General features: G+C 45.7%; 1 protein-coding gene across 3 annotated transcripts; it reads right to left on the reverse strand.

Annotated features, from left to right (window-relative positions):
• On the reverse strand, positions 1 to 14692 carry ubtd1a (ubiquitin domain containing 1a). Of its 3 annotated transcripts, none has more exons than XM_056292158.1 (5): positions 14504 to 14692; positions 13325 to 13411; positions 2623 to 2850; positions 1441 to 1626; positions 1 to 215 (listed from the first exon to the last, which is right to left on the reverse strand). In XM_056292158.1, the coding sequence occupies exons 2-5, from the start codon at positions 13401 to 13403 to the stop codon at positions 1 to 3; spliced, it is 708 nt and encodes a 235-aa protein (XP_056148133.1). In that variant the 5' UTR covers positions 13404 to 13411; positions 14504 to 14692. The 3 variants fall into 3 exon arrangements, with proteins under 3 accessions (XP_056148133.1, XP_056148132.1, XP_056148134.1); XM_056292157.1 differs by lacking the exon at positions 14504 to 14692 and adding an exon at positions 13767 to 14111; XM_056292159.1 differs by lacking the exon at positions 14504 to 14692 and adding an exon at positions 13767 to 13817 and having other exon boundaries at positions 13127 to 13411.
• Positions 14693 to 16328: the final 1636 nt, after the last annotated feature.

Genomic DNA, 16328 nt, shown 5'->3' on the forward strand with positions numbered 1-16328 from the left:
TCAGTTAACTATGACTGGAGGGTTTTGGTTGACAATGACTTGGACGACAAAGTCCTTCTGGATCTTGGTGTCCTGTAGTCGGGTCTTGTCGGTGAGGAGTTTCCCAGAGAAGAACCACCTCTGCTGGGCCACATGGATGTCCTCCTGTCCCTCCAGCTGCTTCTTCAGCTCGGAGATGGAGTCTGCCATGCTGGCTGTGAGACGCAAGTCCTTACCTGGAAAAGAGGTGAAGTAGGAATCAATATAACACTCTTCACTTTTCAACATCTTAAGAGGGACCAACAAAGCATATACATCAGTCCCTAGAGGGAACATGAATGGCTCTCTAACCAACTACATCCAAGAAACTGTACATTCTACCAAACAGGCTTATGTATGGATTTCAAATGCTCTCCTTCAAGCCCCTGTCCTCACACTCAAACCCAGCCTGCTTTTGCACAGAATTGCTCTGCGGTCACTCAGAACCGTATGCGTGAACCCAGACCTACTCATGCTCCCAGACTCCCCTGTGCACGCGCTCGGACTTCATTTGCTCCCTGGCTTGGATTTCTCTCCTCGCTCCGGGGTCGGGCAGAGTTAGTATATCAGGGGGCCTCGGCTCCCAGAAGAAAAAATACCTGTCAGTTGGACGGTCACGCAACTCTCTCGGTTGAATCGTCAGTATAATCAATTAGCAACCGCACTGCAAAAATTCTGGTCCCTTGGAAGAAGAAAGTCAAAGGTACAAAGACTGTGCACATAACACACAAGTCAGCGCCAAGTCCAGCTTAAAATTCTGTCCTCCACGCTGGTGAAGCGTTAGCGCCCTAAACCCCTGGGATAAAACAATTCAGCAGCATCAATCAGCTCAACAATTAATCAACTCAACAACAAGAGCTAGGATGTGTTGTTTTCGTCCTGACTGCCGCCACCAGTCTGACGTGGATCTCTCTGCCGCTTTCCTCTACGTCAGTGTTTCTCAACCCAGTCCTCAAGGAACCCCTATCCTGCAGGTTTTCATTGTAACCCTGCATAGGTAGCCCTGCTTGTACTTACTCGACCAATCATCTTGCAGCACTTAATTATGCAAGGTGTGCAAACTCTGACAAAATTCATTGCTGATTGGTTGAATAACTACAAACAGGTACCTATTCAGGGTTGCAAAGAAAATATGCAGGAAAGGGGTTCCTGGAGGACAGGGTCGAGAAACACTGATCTACGTCATCTGCGAGGGAGCAGTGGAGTCCCCGTTGCCCCCGTTTGGCTGAATAATTCATTCACATCACGCGAGCGTAAAAGCCTTGTGCATGTGTTGGAGGTTTGAGTCTGCCTCCATCAAGGCTGTGTTTTCTATTCAGAATGATAGACTGTGACTAAAAACAGTTGGACGGAAACGCAGCCACACTGAACATCTCGAGGACGGGGAACGGGAGGTGGCGTAGGGGGCGCCGCGATTCTCACCGGTTGACAGTCGCACGCGCAGCTGGAACTCCTGCTTGGGTGGAGGGGGCGGGGCTTGTTTCTCGGCGTGTTCGGACACTTCGATTTCACTGGCAGTTTCGCTGATGAGGTTGAGGGGCGGGGCCAGGGTGTAGACGGGCAGCTGGTAGCGGTTGCCCAGTTCGTCATAACTCTCGGTCAGGGAGCCTGGGAGAGAAGAACGAGACAAACAAGGAAATCGGCTTTAAGCGACAAATTCACCCCTTTCACTCACGTTTAGTCTGGGTAAACATCAGCTGGAGATATTCTCCATTTTTTTAACCACTGAAACAGTCTGCACATATTCTACTGTATGTGTGCAAATGCAAACCAGAAGACCCCCCCTCCCCCCCGCCCCCCATCTCATCCAACTTTAAACATGGCTTTCTGCATTTTAATCCATCTGCTGTGGTCACGCAGCCCTGTGACCACTGTGATTATGTAATAACTCCACCAGTAATCTCTCAGCATTGGACACACGGCGCTCCACAAACTGGCATTGGACATTTGCAGAATTGTGACAGGTAGTGATGCGCTGCGAAGGAAAGGTGTAGGGCATTTATAGCATACAATTAATAGAATATTAATAGCTGCATATGATGCAAGGAAAATTACACTTCAAACACTGCGGATGATGCATGTGTGTGTGTGTACATGTTTAGCTATCCTTGTGTGGACCAAAAGTCCACTCAAGGGTAGCAAAAGCTGACAGCACCTACTTTGTGCAGAGGCCCGCACAAGGAAAAGGGTCTATTTTAGGGTTAGGAGTTGGTTTTAGGGTTGGGTTAGGGTTAGGGTTAGGTTATGGTTAGGGTTAGGGTTAGGTTAAGGGTTAGGGTTAGGTTAAGGGTTAGGTTAAGGTTAGGGTAAGGGTTAGGGTAAGGGTTAGGTTAAGGTTAGGTTAAGGGTTAGGGTTAGGTTAAGGTTAGGGTAAGGGTTAGGTTAAGGTTAGGGTTAGGGTTAGGTTAAGGTTAGGGTAAGGGTTAGGGTAAGGGTTAGGGTTAGGCATGTAGTTTGCATGGGTAAGGTTTGGGTTAAGGGATAGGAAATGAATGTAGTCAATGAGGGGTCCTCACAAGGATAGTGAAACACGACTGTGTGTGTGTGTGTGTGTGTGTGTGTGTGGGAGTGTGTGTGTGTGTGTGTGTGCGTGTGCTTTCTCACCGTGAGGCAGAGTGATGCAGGCTCCATCCACGATAGCCTGTGCTAGCTCCAGGTCATTGCACTCTGCAGCCAGGGCCGCAGCTCTAAGCGCATCCCAGATTTCCTTCCTTCCGTCGAAGGCTGGCGCCGTGTCCCAGAACTCATCCCTCTTACTCCTTAGCTGGCCCTCCGTCATGGGGTATTCGCTCTTCCATTTTGGACGATCCTTCTTCAGGGGCTCATTGCGTCCTGAGAAGAGGAATTAAGACTGGGCTGAATTTGTGACTAAACCCGCAGCAAAATCAGCCTCCCAACAACATACCCAGAGCATGTTGACTGGTTTTGGAGCTTGCCAAATTCTTAACTCGCAGTTGTCATCTGTAGTTCCACTTACGATATATTTACTGTCAGCGTGACATTGCGCTTCGACTATCATGTGTAATATATCACTCAGCCTTATCTTAATCTGTGACCTGGGTTAACAGGAGGACACGTCAAACCATATGTAATTTGACAAGCCTGCAGAGCAAAGGATGAGAAATTGTGGCGCAAGGAGAATCTTCTTAAGGAATAAAGCAGCAAGAAGTCGTTTGCCTCTGCAAGCCGTAGAATTGATCAAGCCTTGATAGCACGCATTAGCACTTTAAAGACAAAAAGGGGGTATACTGAAAGCAGTTACATAATGAAACCAAAGAAAAGGCACAAGGGATATAGGACACTAGAACCCAACAAAAATAGACCTCTCTGTAGGGCTTCACTTTATTCTGCAGCTCTGAGAAATCCTTATTTAATATAGTGTGGCTGCCAAGTTGGGTCAAGCCATGAGTCCACCTCTTTAAAGCATCATTAGCTGGGTGAGGATGCACGCTAAGGAGCGGGTCTATGTCAGTCCAGGGTCAAATGTTGATTCTCTTCCTTTCAGCATGACAAGGCTGTGTCAGGCAGAACTTATCAAAGAACCGATGATAGAAATATAATTTGACAACATTTCAAATAGACCGGACCTATGACCCTGTGTAGAGATGTTTCCTTCGTCAGGAATCAGGAACTTTTATTTGTCATTTCATTCCATGCACCTGCACACATGAAACGAAACATCGTCTCCCCCAGCCCACAGCCGTGCAATACAAAGACAAGAACACATATCCACACTACAAGAACACATATCCAAACTACAAAAACACATATACCCAACATATCCAAAAAAGATTCACTGTCCAAGACAGGATGACTGTCAGAACTGCCGGTCTGCATGGGCTAGCAGTTAGCTTAGTGTGCCCCGCTTCTGCATCCTGTCAGCCCGCCCTCGGTGTTTCCTCCTTGGACGCAGCTCTAGGAAGGGCTGTGGTCCCTTGGCCCACCAGACCAGGCTCCCCAAGCCGATCCAACGCCAGCTCTCACAGCCAGACCACTTCGACACACCTCCCCGCACTCCACACGACGACACTAAAAACACAGTCAACGCTAGGCGAGGCCGCCGCCAGACCACCCTCGGTGTTATCGGAACTGCTGGTCTGCATGGGCTAGCAGTTAGCTTAGCCTGCCCCGCTTCTGCGTCCTGTCAGACCGCCCTCGGTGTTTCCTCTTTGGGCACAGCTCCAGTCAGGGCCGTGGTCCCTGGGTCCACAGGATGTGGCAGACCAAGCTCTCCCATCCGATCTATTACCAGCTCTCCCAAAAAGTCACAATATAATCAATCAATCAATCAATCAAAACTTCTTTTACAAGGAAAACTTCATACGTGAAAATACAATGCAATCCTCTTTGTAACTAAATCATAAAAATCAGTCTAACATGCCAACACTCAGTCGCGTTCGACTTTAATCCGTTGTTGAACTCACTGAATTCTCTTTAGAAAATATAAACATGTAAGGGAATCCTAATGTTTGCCTACACGTTATGAAACTGCAACCAGCAGGAAGGTCAGAGAAGGACAGAGGAGCTCATCCTAAGTCTCTGCGGGAATTTGTTAGGACCACCTATGGACCACCAGCACATGCACAGCCCTCGTGCCCATAATAATCCAGACTACGCTGAGCAAAGACTTTAATTACTCCTCCTCCACAGATCTTTGATGGCACCGATGACAAAAACAGACCGTTTTGCCCACTCATAGGTGTGTTAGTGCTGTTTTGTCTGGGTGGGGGCGGGCAGACATAATGGAGTGTGCTGCACCGGAGTAGCAGGAAGGTCACTTTGATTCACCGCGGGAGAAAAATCAACAAGATTATTTATAGTGCAGTGGATTATTGCAGGAGCCAATAACACGCAGATGCACGCAGAAGCACACCAGCAGATTATAATCACGTTCCACATAACAGGATTTATCCCGCTTGATCCCAGAAGGCACTGGTTGGGGACATGAGCTCTCCGAGTAGTGCGAGATAGTGCAATGAAAACACCCAATAACTCATATCGTCGATGTTAAAAGACGCACAAAGAAACCTACCACGGTTAAGCTAAGACCCAAAAAAATCTATTGTATGATCTCGAAGCTCGATTGTGACAATGCAGTTTGGCTAATCTTTTTCAGCTAAGTATAGTAGCATCTGTGTGCTATAGTATTGAAAAAAGGAAATGGGGGAAAAAATATCAAGTTTGTCGTCCACGGCCCATCAAATCTAATGATTTTCCACAAGACTTAGCAGTGCAGACCACCGGGTGGCAAATATACTTGAGCGATAAAGACATGGCCTAAGTTTCAGGTCTGGTTTCACCAAAGGTCTGTCATATTCGTGTACGCCTCGCACAGAAAATCAGAATCAGAAACACTATATGACCGCCAGCCCACAGCAGTGCAACACAAAGACAAAAACACATATCCAAACACTACAAGAACACACATATCTAAACTAACACATACTGTATCTAAACTAAAACAAAAAAAAAAAATCCCTGTCCAAGCGTACGAACGCCGGCCAGCATGGGCTAGCAGTTAGCTTAGCCTGCCCCGTTTCCGCGTGCTGTCAGACCGCCCTCGGTGTTTCCTCTTCGGGCGCAGCTCCAGGCAGGGCCGTGGTCCCTGGGCCCACATGATGCAGCAGACCAAGCTCTCCCAGCCGATCCAACGCCAGCTCTCAAAGCCAGACACCTTCGACAGACCTCCCCGCACTCCACACGACGACACTAAGAACACAGTCGACGCTAGGCGAGGCCGCCGCCAGACCGCCCTCGGTGTTATCGGAACTGCCGGTCTGCATGGGCTAGCGGTTAGCTTAGCTTGCCCCGGTTTCCCGTCCTGTCAGACCGCCCTCGGTGTTACCTCTTCAGGCACAGCTCCAGGCAGGGCCGTGGTCCCTGGGCCCACAGGACGCAACAGACCAAGCTCTCCCAGCCGATCCAGAGCCACCTCTCCCAGCCATCAAACGAAGACACACTTAGATGCAGATGTGGACAAAGACACTGCATGGACGGTGCTGGGTGAGGCCGCCTTAAACGTGTGTGCATGTGTTAACCATTCGTCATTCAAATATTCCGTGTTTTGAACTCAACTCCACCCTTCACACCACCATGAATATTTCAGTAGTTTTCTTTGATAACTGCTGCGGTCAGATGGTAAACTGCACTGAACGTATGAATAATTTCTTGTCCCATATCTGCGTCCCTTAACAATATTAAAGTTACACAGAGTCTGTCTTCTTTCCTCTTTTCCTTTTGCATTAACACGCTGGCTTCCTCCTGCGTGTCTATTCCTTGTTAGTGCAAAGACCTTGTTGTGCCTAATGGGCAATTGAAGCGTTGCGTGCATGCATGCATGCATTAGCGTGCAAAGGAGCTCATTAATATGAGTCAACTGTCTATTGGCTTTCCATGAACCTCAACTGCTCCTCTAGGCAGATGTCTGGCCAGATACAGACAGGAAGCTACACGTGCCAGCCCGTATCTGATGTAACGGCAAATTAAATGCAGGGCAACCGACGATTCTTATTCTGATTCGGTTTCTGATCAAAGCAACACCTACAGCAAAGAATTACAGCAATCTGCTCTCAGAATCCGGCACAACAGCTTACAGCCATCAGCTGAGGGTCCAAGGAAAGCATTTTGTAAGCAGCTGAGATTTGAAGCATGGATACCAATCCAAGCAGAACACTGACTCCATACTGAAATGAATGAAAAGGGCCACGTGATGGCCGCTGCAAATGACATGACTCGGAATTCAAGGTCAGGATGACTTCTTCACTTCACTTCTTAGAAACCATGTGGATTCCCAACGTATCCGTCTCCTCCACAAACCCGAAGGTAAAAGGGTACAGGTCCGGCGGGTTCGCCATTCATAGAGACATTGCTGGGCAATAGGCCATAGCTACCGTAGGGCTTCACGATCTATCGTTTTCAGCCTCGTCGTCGTGATGTGCGCACGCGCAATAGTTACGCCACGAACTTCACATCAGAAACGCGCAACATGATATCGCGAGATGTCGTTCTTATATTGACGAAAACTAATCTATTGAGTCGTCCACCAGTGGACGATCGTTTAACTTTTTTTCGTCCTGCACTGGACAAATTTAAGTCAATGGAGATTTCGCACGGATCTCATTTTCCATGACTAAGCTACACGAGAAGTCTGTCTGATAACACATAATGTAGCAAATTCAGATCATCGCAGCTGGGACGCGAACCCGGGTCTCCCGCACCACGGGCAACTACGTTAACCAGTCGACTAAAGGGTCCGACCCATTAGCCAAGGGCTAGCGAGTCTAGTCATTACAACACATTACCATATCACCACGCTCACATATATACCGCTGAGAAATAATGGTATTGTGTGATCGAGAGCGGGTCTCTAAATCGGGGGGGATAATTCGTTCAGGTGGTGGGGGGGGGGGTTATGTGTACGCGCGGATCCGGATGACGTCAGAGCCAGTCCACGCATGACCATTCTGGGCTGCCAATCCGCATCGTCTGTCTGACTCCTCCTCTTCTTCCCGTAGGACAAAAGCCGAAAAGGCACCGCACACTCTACACAATTTCCCTACACCTCCCTTACGAAATCCCCCCAGTCATTCTAGAACGATCCATTCTGTCCAACTGCTGAAAATTCTTGCATTTTTTCATACCGCAATAAATATCGCAGAGAAAATAAACATCGTGAGTTTTTTTCCAGAATCGTGCAGCGCTACTCCCCTGGAGTCTGGACACTGAGCCTGTCCGTCCACTCGAGATTACCTGACTGGATCAAGGAGCTTTTCCTCGGGACAACACATTCTGCTCAAAGGGGACACTGACCACATCTACTCTGAGAACAAGCCCTGATTTTTGATAAAATTGTTTCACAAAGTTGAAAAACCAGTCAGTTTGGGTCAGTTAGAATAATATATATATATATAAACTACTAATAAGACACGTTAGCCCCTAGCTAACGGATCGGACCCTTTAGCCGAGCGGTTAGTGACGTCGCCTTGTGGTGCAATACACCCCGTAGCGAATCCCGCACCGGGCAAGAAAATAACCGATTACACATATATATATATATATATATATATATATATATATATATATATATATATATATTACCCAGTATGCAGTAAACTGTAAATTCTAACAAATTAAGTTTAGTTAAAATAATTAGTGTAACTGGTTATTTTCTTGCCCGGTGCGGGATTCGATACGAGGTGTACTGCACCACAAGGCGACATCGCTAACTGCTCGGCTAAAGGGTCAGACCTATTAGTAGTTTACATTAGGAAAGTGATTACCTTGGGAAAAGTAAGTAAATGAACTTAATTGTGTCAAGTCATTTCACATCAAATACATTTCACATAACGTGACACGATCAAGTTCATTCACCCACTCTTCCCAAGGGATCGCTTTCCTAATTATTTTTGTAAGTACACTGAACGTGTTAAGAGTTCACAGTGGAGGCTGGACACGCCGCTGGTTCGACCTCTTCCTGTATTGACTCCGCTTCCGTTTCCCGCCTCTCGGCCCCCTGCAGCGGCATGCTGCCCCCTACACGTGTTTACCGTGGACGGCTGGGCCGCTATTCTAGTTTGCATGCCGGTTGTGAACCTTTCAGGTTTCGAACTGGCTCTTTTCCACGAACAGACTCGAGCTCTAAATACCGTTTCTGGCGAGTTAAGGGGTTTAGGAAAAATACGTGACGTGTTCTGCAGCAAACAGCTCACTTAAACCGGGATTTACTTCGACTACGCCCCCATTCATCCAAGCTGTGAACAGGCACGCCACACAACAACAAACACACCACCACCACCACCACCACCAAGACTGTGAAATACTACGTGCACTACTACAAGGTTTACTATTATTACTGAAATATATATTTACATTGTTTTAGACAACTTGTTTGTTTTCTGTTTTTGTACCTCGTATTTTCTTTTTATTGTACCTGTCATTTAATTATATTACTTTTTAATTAATATTTCAAAGTACATTTTATGTACCTTGTCCTCTTAATTATATTTTAATTATATTTTTATAATTTTTTCTTTTAATTATATTTTATAGTGCCTGTCATTTAATTATATTACTCTTTTTAATTAATATTTCAAAATACATTTGATGTACCTTGTCCTCTTAATTATATTTTAATTATATTTTTATAGTTTTTTCTTGTAATTATATTTTATAGTGCCTGATATTTAATTATATTACTCTTTTTAATTAATATTTCAAAACACATTTTATGTACCTTGTCCTCTTAATTATATTTTAATTATATTTTTATAGTTTTTCCTTTTAATTATATTTTATAGTGCCTGTCATTTAATTATATTACTCTTTTTAATTAATATTTCAAAATACATTTGATGTACCTTGTCCTCTTAATTATATTTTAATTATATTTTTATAGTTTTTTCTTTTAATTATAGTTTATAGTGCCTGTCATTTAATTATATTACTCTTTTTAATTAATATTTCAAAACACATTTTATGTACCTTGTCCTCTTAATTATATCTTTATAGTTTTTCTTTTAATTATATTTTATAGTGCCTGTCATTTAATTATATTACTCTTTTTAATTAATATTTCAAAACACATTTTATGTACCTTGTCCTCTTAATTATATTTTTATAGTTTTTCTTTTAATTATATTTTATAGTGCCTGTCATTTAATTATATTACTCTTTTTAATTAATATTTCAAAATACATTTGATGTACCTTGTCCTCTTAATTATATTTTAATTATATTTTTATAGTTTTTCCTTTTAATTATATTTTATAGTGCCTGTCATTTAATTATACTACTCTTTTTAATATTTCAAAGTACATTTTATGTACTTTGTACTCTTTTAATAATATTTTAGATATGAGTGTTCCTATTTGCTTTTATTTACTCCTTTTTAATGATATTTTATATGGTTGTTTCCTTTCTGTTTTTATTTGTGTAAAGCACGCTGAAGTGCCCTGCACGCGAGATGTGCTTAATAAATAAACTTGCTTGTTTAATTGTGAACCATCTTCAATATTAACGCTGTGTTACCTAAACGATGAAGAAAACAACACAAAACACACCACAGCAATAGTAAACAACAAATAACAGCTATAACTGCAAAAAGAGGTGATGAGTCCAGCAGACATGAAACAGAAGAGCAACAGAACGGCTTCCACCCTCCGTTCTGGGTTCGCACTTACTTTTCAGCACCACCTTAACGGGTGTATCTGCAGCAGGGTAGTAGGTGTAGTCCCTCGAGTTAGTTACTCCCATGGCTTTTCCCTGGATCTGAGTTTCCGTCTCGGTCAAACTAGCCGCCCGCGACAACAAGCGAGATGGAAAACACCAAACAACAACAACAACAACAACAACAACACGGTCACTGCCGGGCCCAAAGAAACACCGGAGTCTTCCTGCCGGGAACGACGCAGACCAAGGCCGCTTGAGATTCCCACTGTGTGCAGACTCCGAGCAAGACTCCTACACGTCGCCACACACCTCCACTTTCTTAAAGATGCTGCGTTCTTCTTTTACCCCTCCTAATAACAAACCGCCACTCGAACGTGCCGTGGGATCAGTTTGCAAACAAATAAGCCTCGGTTCAATATGAGGTGAGGGTCATTTGAGTGCCCCGGCCCAGAAGCTAGCTACTTTACACAAGGAACCTAATCCTATCTGCCCTATTCAAAGACAGGTGAGACACAAATACCCGCAGGCGAGATGGTAAACCTATTAATACCCAGTAAATCCTCGTTAGACCATTACAACTGTTGGAATCTGAACCTATTTCCAGGTGCTTTCACAACAAGACCATTGTTTGTCTCCAGGGGGAAGACTGGTGGCCAAGGTTGGAGAAGAGAAGGAATGGGGTCAGCTCGTGCAAGGACGGCGGTCTGCCTGGCATTAACGCAGCGTCACCTGTGACTCTGACATACAGGTCCTATTTCGCCATAGCAGCAAGCATTTTTTTCTTTTTGTGAACTTCTTCTCAGATGTGGACCAAAATCTGGGCCCTCTGGAGCTGTACAGGGAATATGGTACCCACCAGCATACAGGGAGACACTGCAGAAACCTTGTCTAAATGCTGACCGGGCTCTGTGCTGAACCATATCTGTGCAGGACCGTGTTGCCCTCTTACAGAAGGTGGTCCGGTCCATCATGGCCACACCACATTTTAATCAGGAGGGAATCGTAACCTCGTCCAGATAACACGCTGTGTGATCAGGACAGATCCTCTCCTCCCGCTGAGACGGAGATTAGACGCATGGCTGACGTGTAGGCCTGAACCGAGACCGTCTACAAACTGTCCACATGCTTTCTGCTTATGGAAGCTAGAGGGCAGAGATATGGCAGTCATTAATTATAACGAAGGCTCAACATGATTCATAACCGTCTTATTGACACGGCTTGACATGTGGAATGTCTTCCTGATAGCGCTTAGTGTCTGCACCAGAAGACCTGCCCTCACCTGAACCCTGTGTGTCAACATGCAACAACGGGACTATCAACAATTTATTCACAAAATTACAAGGTGGTTATTCCGAGCCGTCCCGGTCTCTGCTCCGCCCCCTCTGCCGATCCAGGGAGGGCTGCAGACTACCATGTGCCTCCTCCAATACATGTGGAGTCGCCAGTCGCTTCTTTTCACCTGACAGTGAGGGGTTTCACCAGGGGGATGTAGTGCGTGGGAGGATCATACTATTCCCCCCCAGTTCAAGAAGGCAATAGCTGAGGCCTGCGGGAAGGCGGAGTTGGACGCCCAACCCCGCCCACAGGTCCAGCCCCGCCCACAACAGCTTATGAAGAAAATAATGTCTGTTTTTAACATAAGCCTAAGAGAGTTTCACGGCTTGTTCTGTTAAACAAATTATGGCCATTAATATCAAGACCGTTAACTCTCACGCTGTTATGTAATTCAAACTTCTATTAATTGCCCGTGTCGATCATTCTTCCAGTAAAATGCCAAATCAAAAGCACGGCGAGTAGTCGATGTGGGCTGGGGAAAGAAGCACGGTGACGTAATGGACGTGGGCGGGGCTGGACCGGTGGGCGGGGGTGACATGTGAGGCTGAACATCCAACTCCGCCTTCCCACAGGCTGCAGCCGGTACTACTTAGCGCAGTTCCCCCCTCCCCCGAACAGGCGCCCCGACCGACCAGAGGAGGCGCTAGTGCAGCGACCAAGACACACACCCACATCCGGCTTCCCACCCGCAGACACCACCAACTGTGTCTGTGGGGACGCCACGACAAGTTTATCAAGGTGATTCATCTTGTTTAAGTCACATATGCTTATCTCATGATATGAGGCTAACACTTTCTGACGCCACCAAAAGTTATTATTGCTCGTTTCAACTAAGTATACTTATAATACAACTTATTTCAAGACATTCACTCTACAAATAGGATCTTAAATTAACTTTCTGGTTTAAAGATTTTTTTTTTCCTATTTAAAAACCACGGCGGTCAAAATGACCGCCCACCGTCGTTCTGGTAGTTTTTAAACTCCGGTCGTTGTTTGGGACTGTTTCAGTATTTACTTTCAGTTCTTTTTCACATTTTATAGGCCTTGTTGCGTTTGTTAGATTAGCCACATGTGTTTTCCGTTTCGTTTTTCAGGTCACATTTTCAATTTTGCTATTCAACTTCGACCATGTCTCCCTGAACTTTACATTGTTCAAAAATAGTATTATAGTTGCTAAAATGTCAATTTTGGAGTCAGTCGTTCCCTAACAGACACACTATGCAGTGCATTAACATCTCAATTGGGTATTTATATTGATAGAATACACCGTTTACAAACCCATGGTCGTTTTAGGCAGGAGTGGAGCACTCGTCGTTCTAGTCTAAAGGCGTTTTCCTATTTAATGAACACTCCTTATAATAAGTCTTATAATCGTGAAACAATTGAACTTTCTTGAAACAACCAATATTATCAGCCAGCGGGGTAAAACTGAATTAAAACAAGATAAAATACATTGATCAACTTCAAAGAAGGTTGAGTCAGTTCATCCGGATACAATGTTTCTAGACCGATACATTTTATCACCCGTCTAAGTGACCTCTTCTAAAATGTATCTGTCTAGAAACATTGTATCCAGCCGAACTGGCTCAACCTTTGAGTTTCTTACCTGTATTATGAGCATGCATAAAGGCATGGGGTCACATGGGGTCAAGACCCACCTTTCATTCCCTTTACGAGACCCAGCAGGATCACCGTTACCTCGTACCACACTCGCGCGCCCGCGCGCGCGCTCACGTGCACACAAGATGACCGGTCAGGTCCCACAGACTGGTCTGAGAGCAGCGGGTCCCCGTCATGGTCTTACCTCCACGCTTTTTACTCCTTGTGGAGCTTCCGGCGCTCCCTCGTCCGTCCATCCGATTCCTCCCGACGCAGCCTCCCATGACCGTCCCTAAATGTCCCACCGGAGACAACAAAGTGTCAACATCACCACAAAGCGCTCAGACGCCCAAAACTTAGACGCGGCGGCGGGTCGAGTTTCCCTGCCCGTCCGTGACGCGCGTGACCCGAGGGAGCTGAGCCGCGACACGCCGCGGGGAGTCAGACGGCTATGTTTACGTCACGTGTACGGCCGGCAGACACGGGCACGCGTACGAGCCGCGTGTCGCCGCCGCTCTTTCATGCGATGATGTCACGTCATCGCATGTCAGCCACGTTAACCCGTATGCGCAAACGAGCGTTACGCCAAAACAATGTGACCGCAAATGGGGGAAACGGCCCCGTCGCGAGGCTTCATTCAACCCTACCTGAGATCCAGTCCGCTAAATGATGCATTCGTCGGAAATTTGCTTGCCACATCCCAACTTTCCTCCAAGTTTGGTTTGTTTCCCCCCCTCTCCCCCGCTGGATCCTTACAACGACGGTACCGAAGGACCGAGAGGTGGACCGGGAGTCCGCAGCTGCCCCGGGTGCAGGCGGCGGAACCAGCGACCGATCCTGCGCGCGGCCGACTGGTGGATGAATACACGCAGACGTGTGTAAAACTTGGGGGGAGATAAAATGCGATTATTTGCTTTGTCCGACCCGAATTCAAATTAGGTGGAAGGGGGAGTGGGTCTCGCCGCGCGCCCGCACAACCCCGTTCGGACAGAGCTGGCGTTAAATCCCTTCCCCGAAGCGCGCATGCGCAATCTAGCACTTCCTCTGTTGTAGTCGGATTGTTTTGGTTTTTTTTTTAAATGAAACTAAATGACATCAAATCAAATAACGCGTGACGTTCAGACGCCCCGGCAGCAAAGTACACAGCCCAGTTACTGATGTGAGTAACACAACATCATACATACACAAGTATGCACAGCATTACACAAGTATGTGTAACGGGCATGCAAGATATTGCAATGGAAGGTGGATAGTATACATATATACGTGTGTGCGTGCGCGCCAAGCATATATAAATATACATGTATAATATAAATATACTATATAAATATATGAAATATATATATATGACTATACAACATATATACAATATATGTAAATATACATGGATATGCATAAATGCACTTTGTAGTTAGTCAAGGGAACTGTGATCCTCATCGGCAGATCCTCTTCCGGGACCTGCTAGTGCCGTCTTATCCACGCACAACATTTTCCACATCATCCTCGTTATTTAATGCTGCAATCAGAGTCATCTGCGGTATCTTGGAGAAATACTGCAACGTGTACGATCCAGAAATCTGAAAATAAGATGCAAGAAATACCCGGTGATGTCGCGTGGGCGTTTTCAGCTTGGAGTCGTTGCAATGACACAGGAAACGCACCCAGTTCAAACTTTACTCCTATATATATATATATATATATATATATATATATGCAAAACTGCACGAGAGCTAACTGGTACGTTTGTCATGTGGATGGAGAAACTTGAACAAGGGCGGATCATTCTGGTAAAGATCCCTTGAAACTGAAGTTGACAGTGTGTAGTTTATGTTCACACTTGCAGTATTGTGTCGGTTTAAACAGGCAGCACAATCCCAGTTTGAGGCCAAAAGCAACTAAAACTGCACATTTCTGAGGATTCTAGTTTTGTTTCTTTCCATTTGCCTCGGTTCCTTTAATAGGGAGCCCGTCAAACTCAGCACTGCCCTCTGCTGGACACATGAATTATGACGGGCGCACATGTGTGCGTGTTTTGGGGGGTTGGCAATGCTGAAGAAGGGGTGACAAGATGAGGATTATGAACAGGTTGCGGTGTTACCGCCCATTAATCTCCGTCATAATCCAATTTCGACCATAATCTGTCATTTTGCCTCTTACTTCCTACGCCTACTTTCCGCTAAACTGGTCCCACTGACAGTGACGTCTCTATCAGTAGAAAGCCCGGTCAGTGTTTTCGGTGAATTTAACGGAGGTTTTCAGATGTACACTAACCTCCACAACTGTGCGTGACGTTCATGCAGGCAAGACGTACAGACTTACAGACATGCAGACATGCAGACTGACAGACTTACAGACTGACAGACTTACAGACATGCAGACTTACAGACATGCAGACATGCACTTACAGACATGCAGACTGACAGACATGCAGACTTACAGACATGCAGACTGACAGACATGCAGACTTACAGACATGCAGACTTACAGACATGCAGACTGACAGACATGCAGACTTACAGACATGCAGACTGACAGACATGCAGACTTACAGACATGCAGACTTACAGACTGACAGACTTGCAGACTTACATATTTACAGACATGCAGACTGACAGACTTAGATTTACAGACATGCAGACTGACAGACTTACAGACATGCAGACATGCAGACTTACAGACTGACAGACTTACAGACATGCAGACTGACAGACATGCAGACATGCAGACTTACAGACATGCAGACTGACAGACATGCAGACATGCAGACTTACAGACATGCAGACTGACAGACATGCAGACTGACAGACTGAGACTTACAGACATGCAGACTTACAGACATGCAGACTGACAGACATGCAGACTTACAGACATGCAGACTGACAGACATGCAGACATGCAGACTAACAGACGTACAGACTGACAGACATGCAGACTGACAGACTGAGACTTACAGACATGCAGACTTACAGACATGCAGACTGACAGACATGCAGACATGCAGACTAACAGACGTACAGACTGACAGACATGCAGACTTACAGACATGCAGACTGACAGACTGACAGACTGACAGACATACAGACATGCAGACATGCGTGTCTTTCCTGTCACTCCGTGTCCGGCGCTTTATGCATCCGAATGAGGCGGCAGAACAGATCTGGAGCACGTGCAGGGTAATCCTTCACTCCCGTGAGCCTGTCTGTCTGCCC

Source organism: Lampris incognitus, chromosome 13 (assembly GCF_029633865.1).
Source record: "Lampris incognitus isolate fLamInc1 chromosome 13, fLamInc1.hap2, whole genome shotgun sequence".
Lineage (NCBI taxonomy): Eukaryota > Metazoa > Chordata > Actinopteri > Lampriformes > Lampridae > Lampris > Lampris incognitus.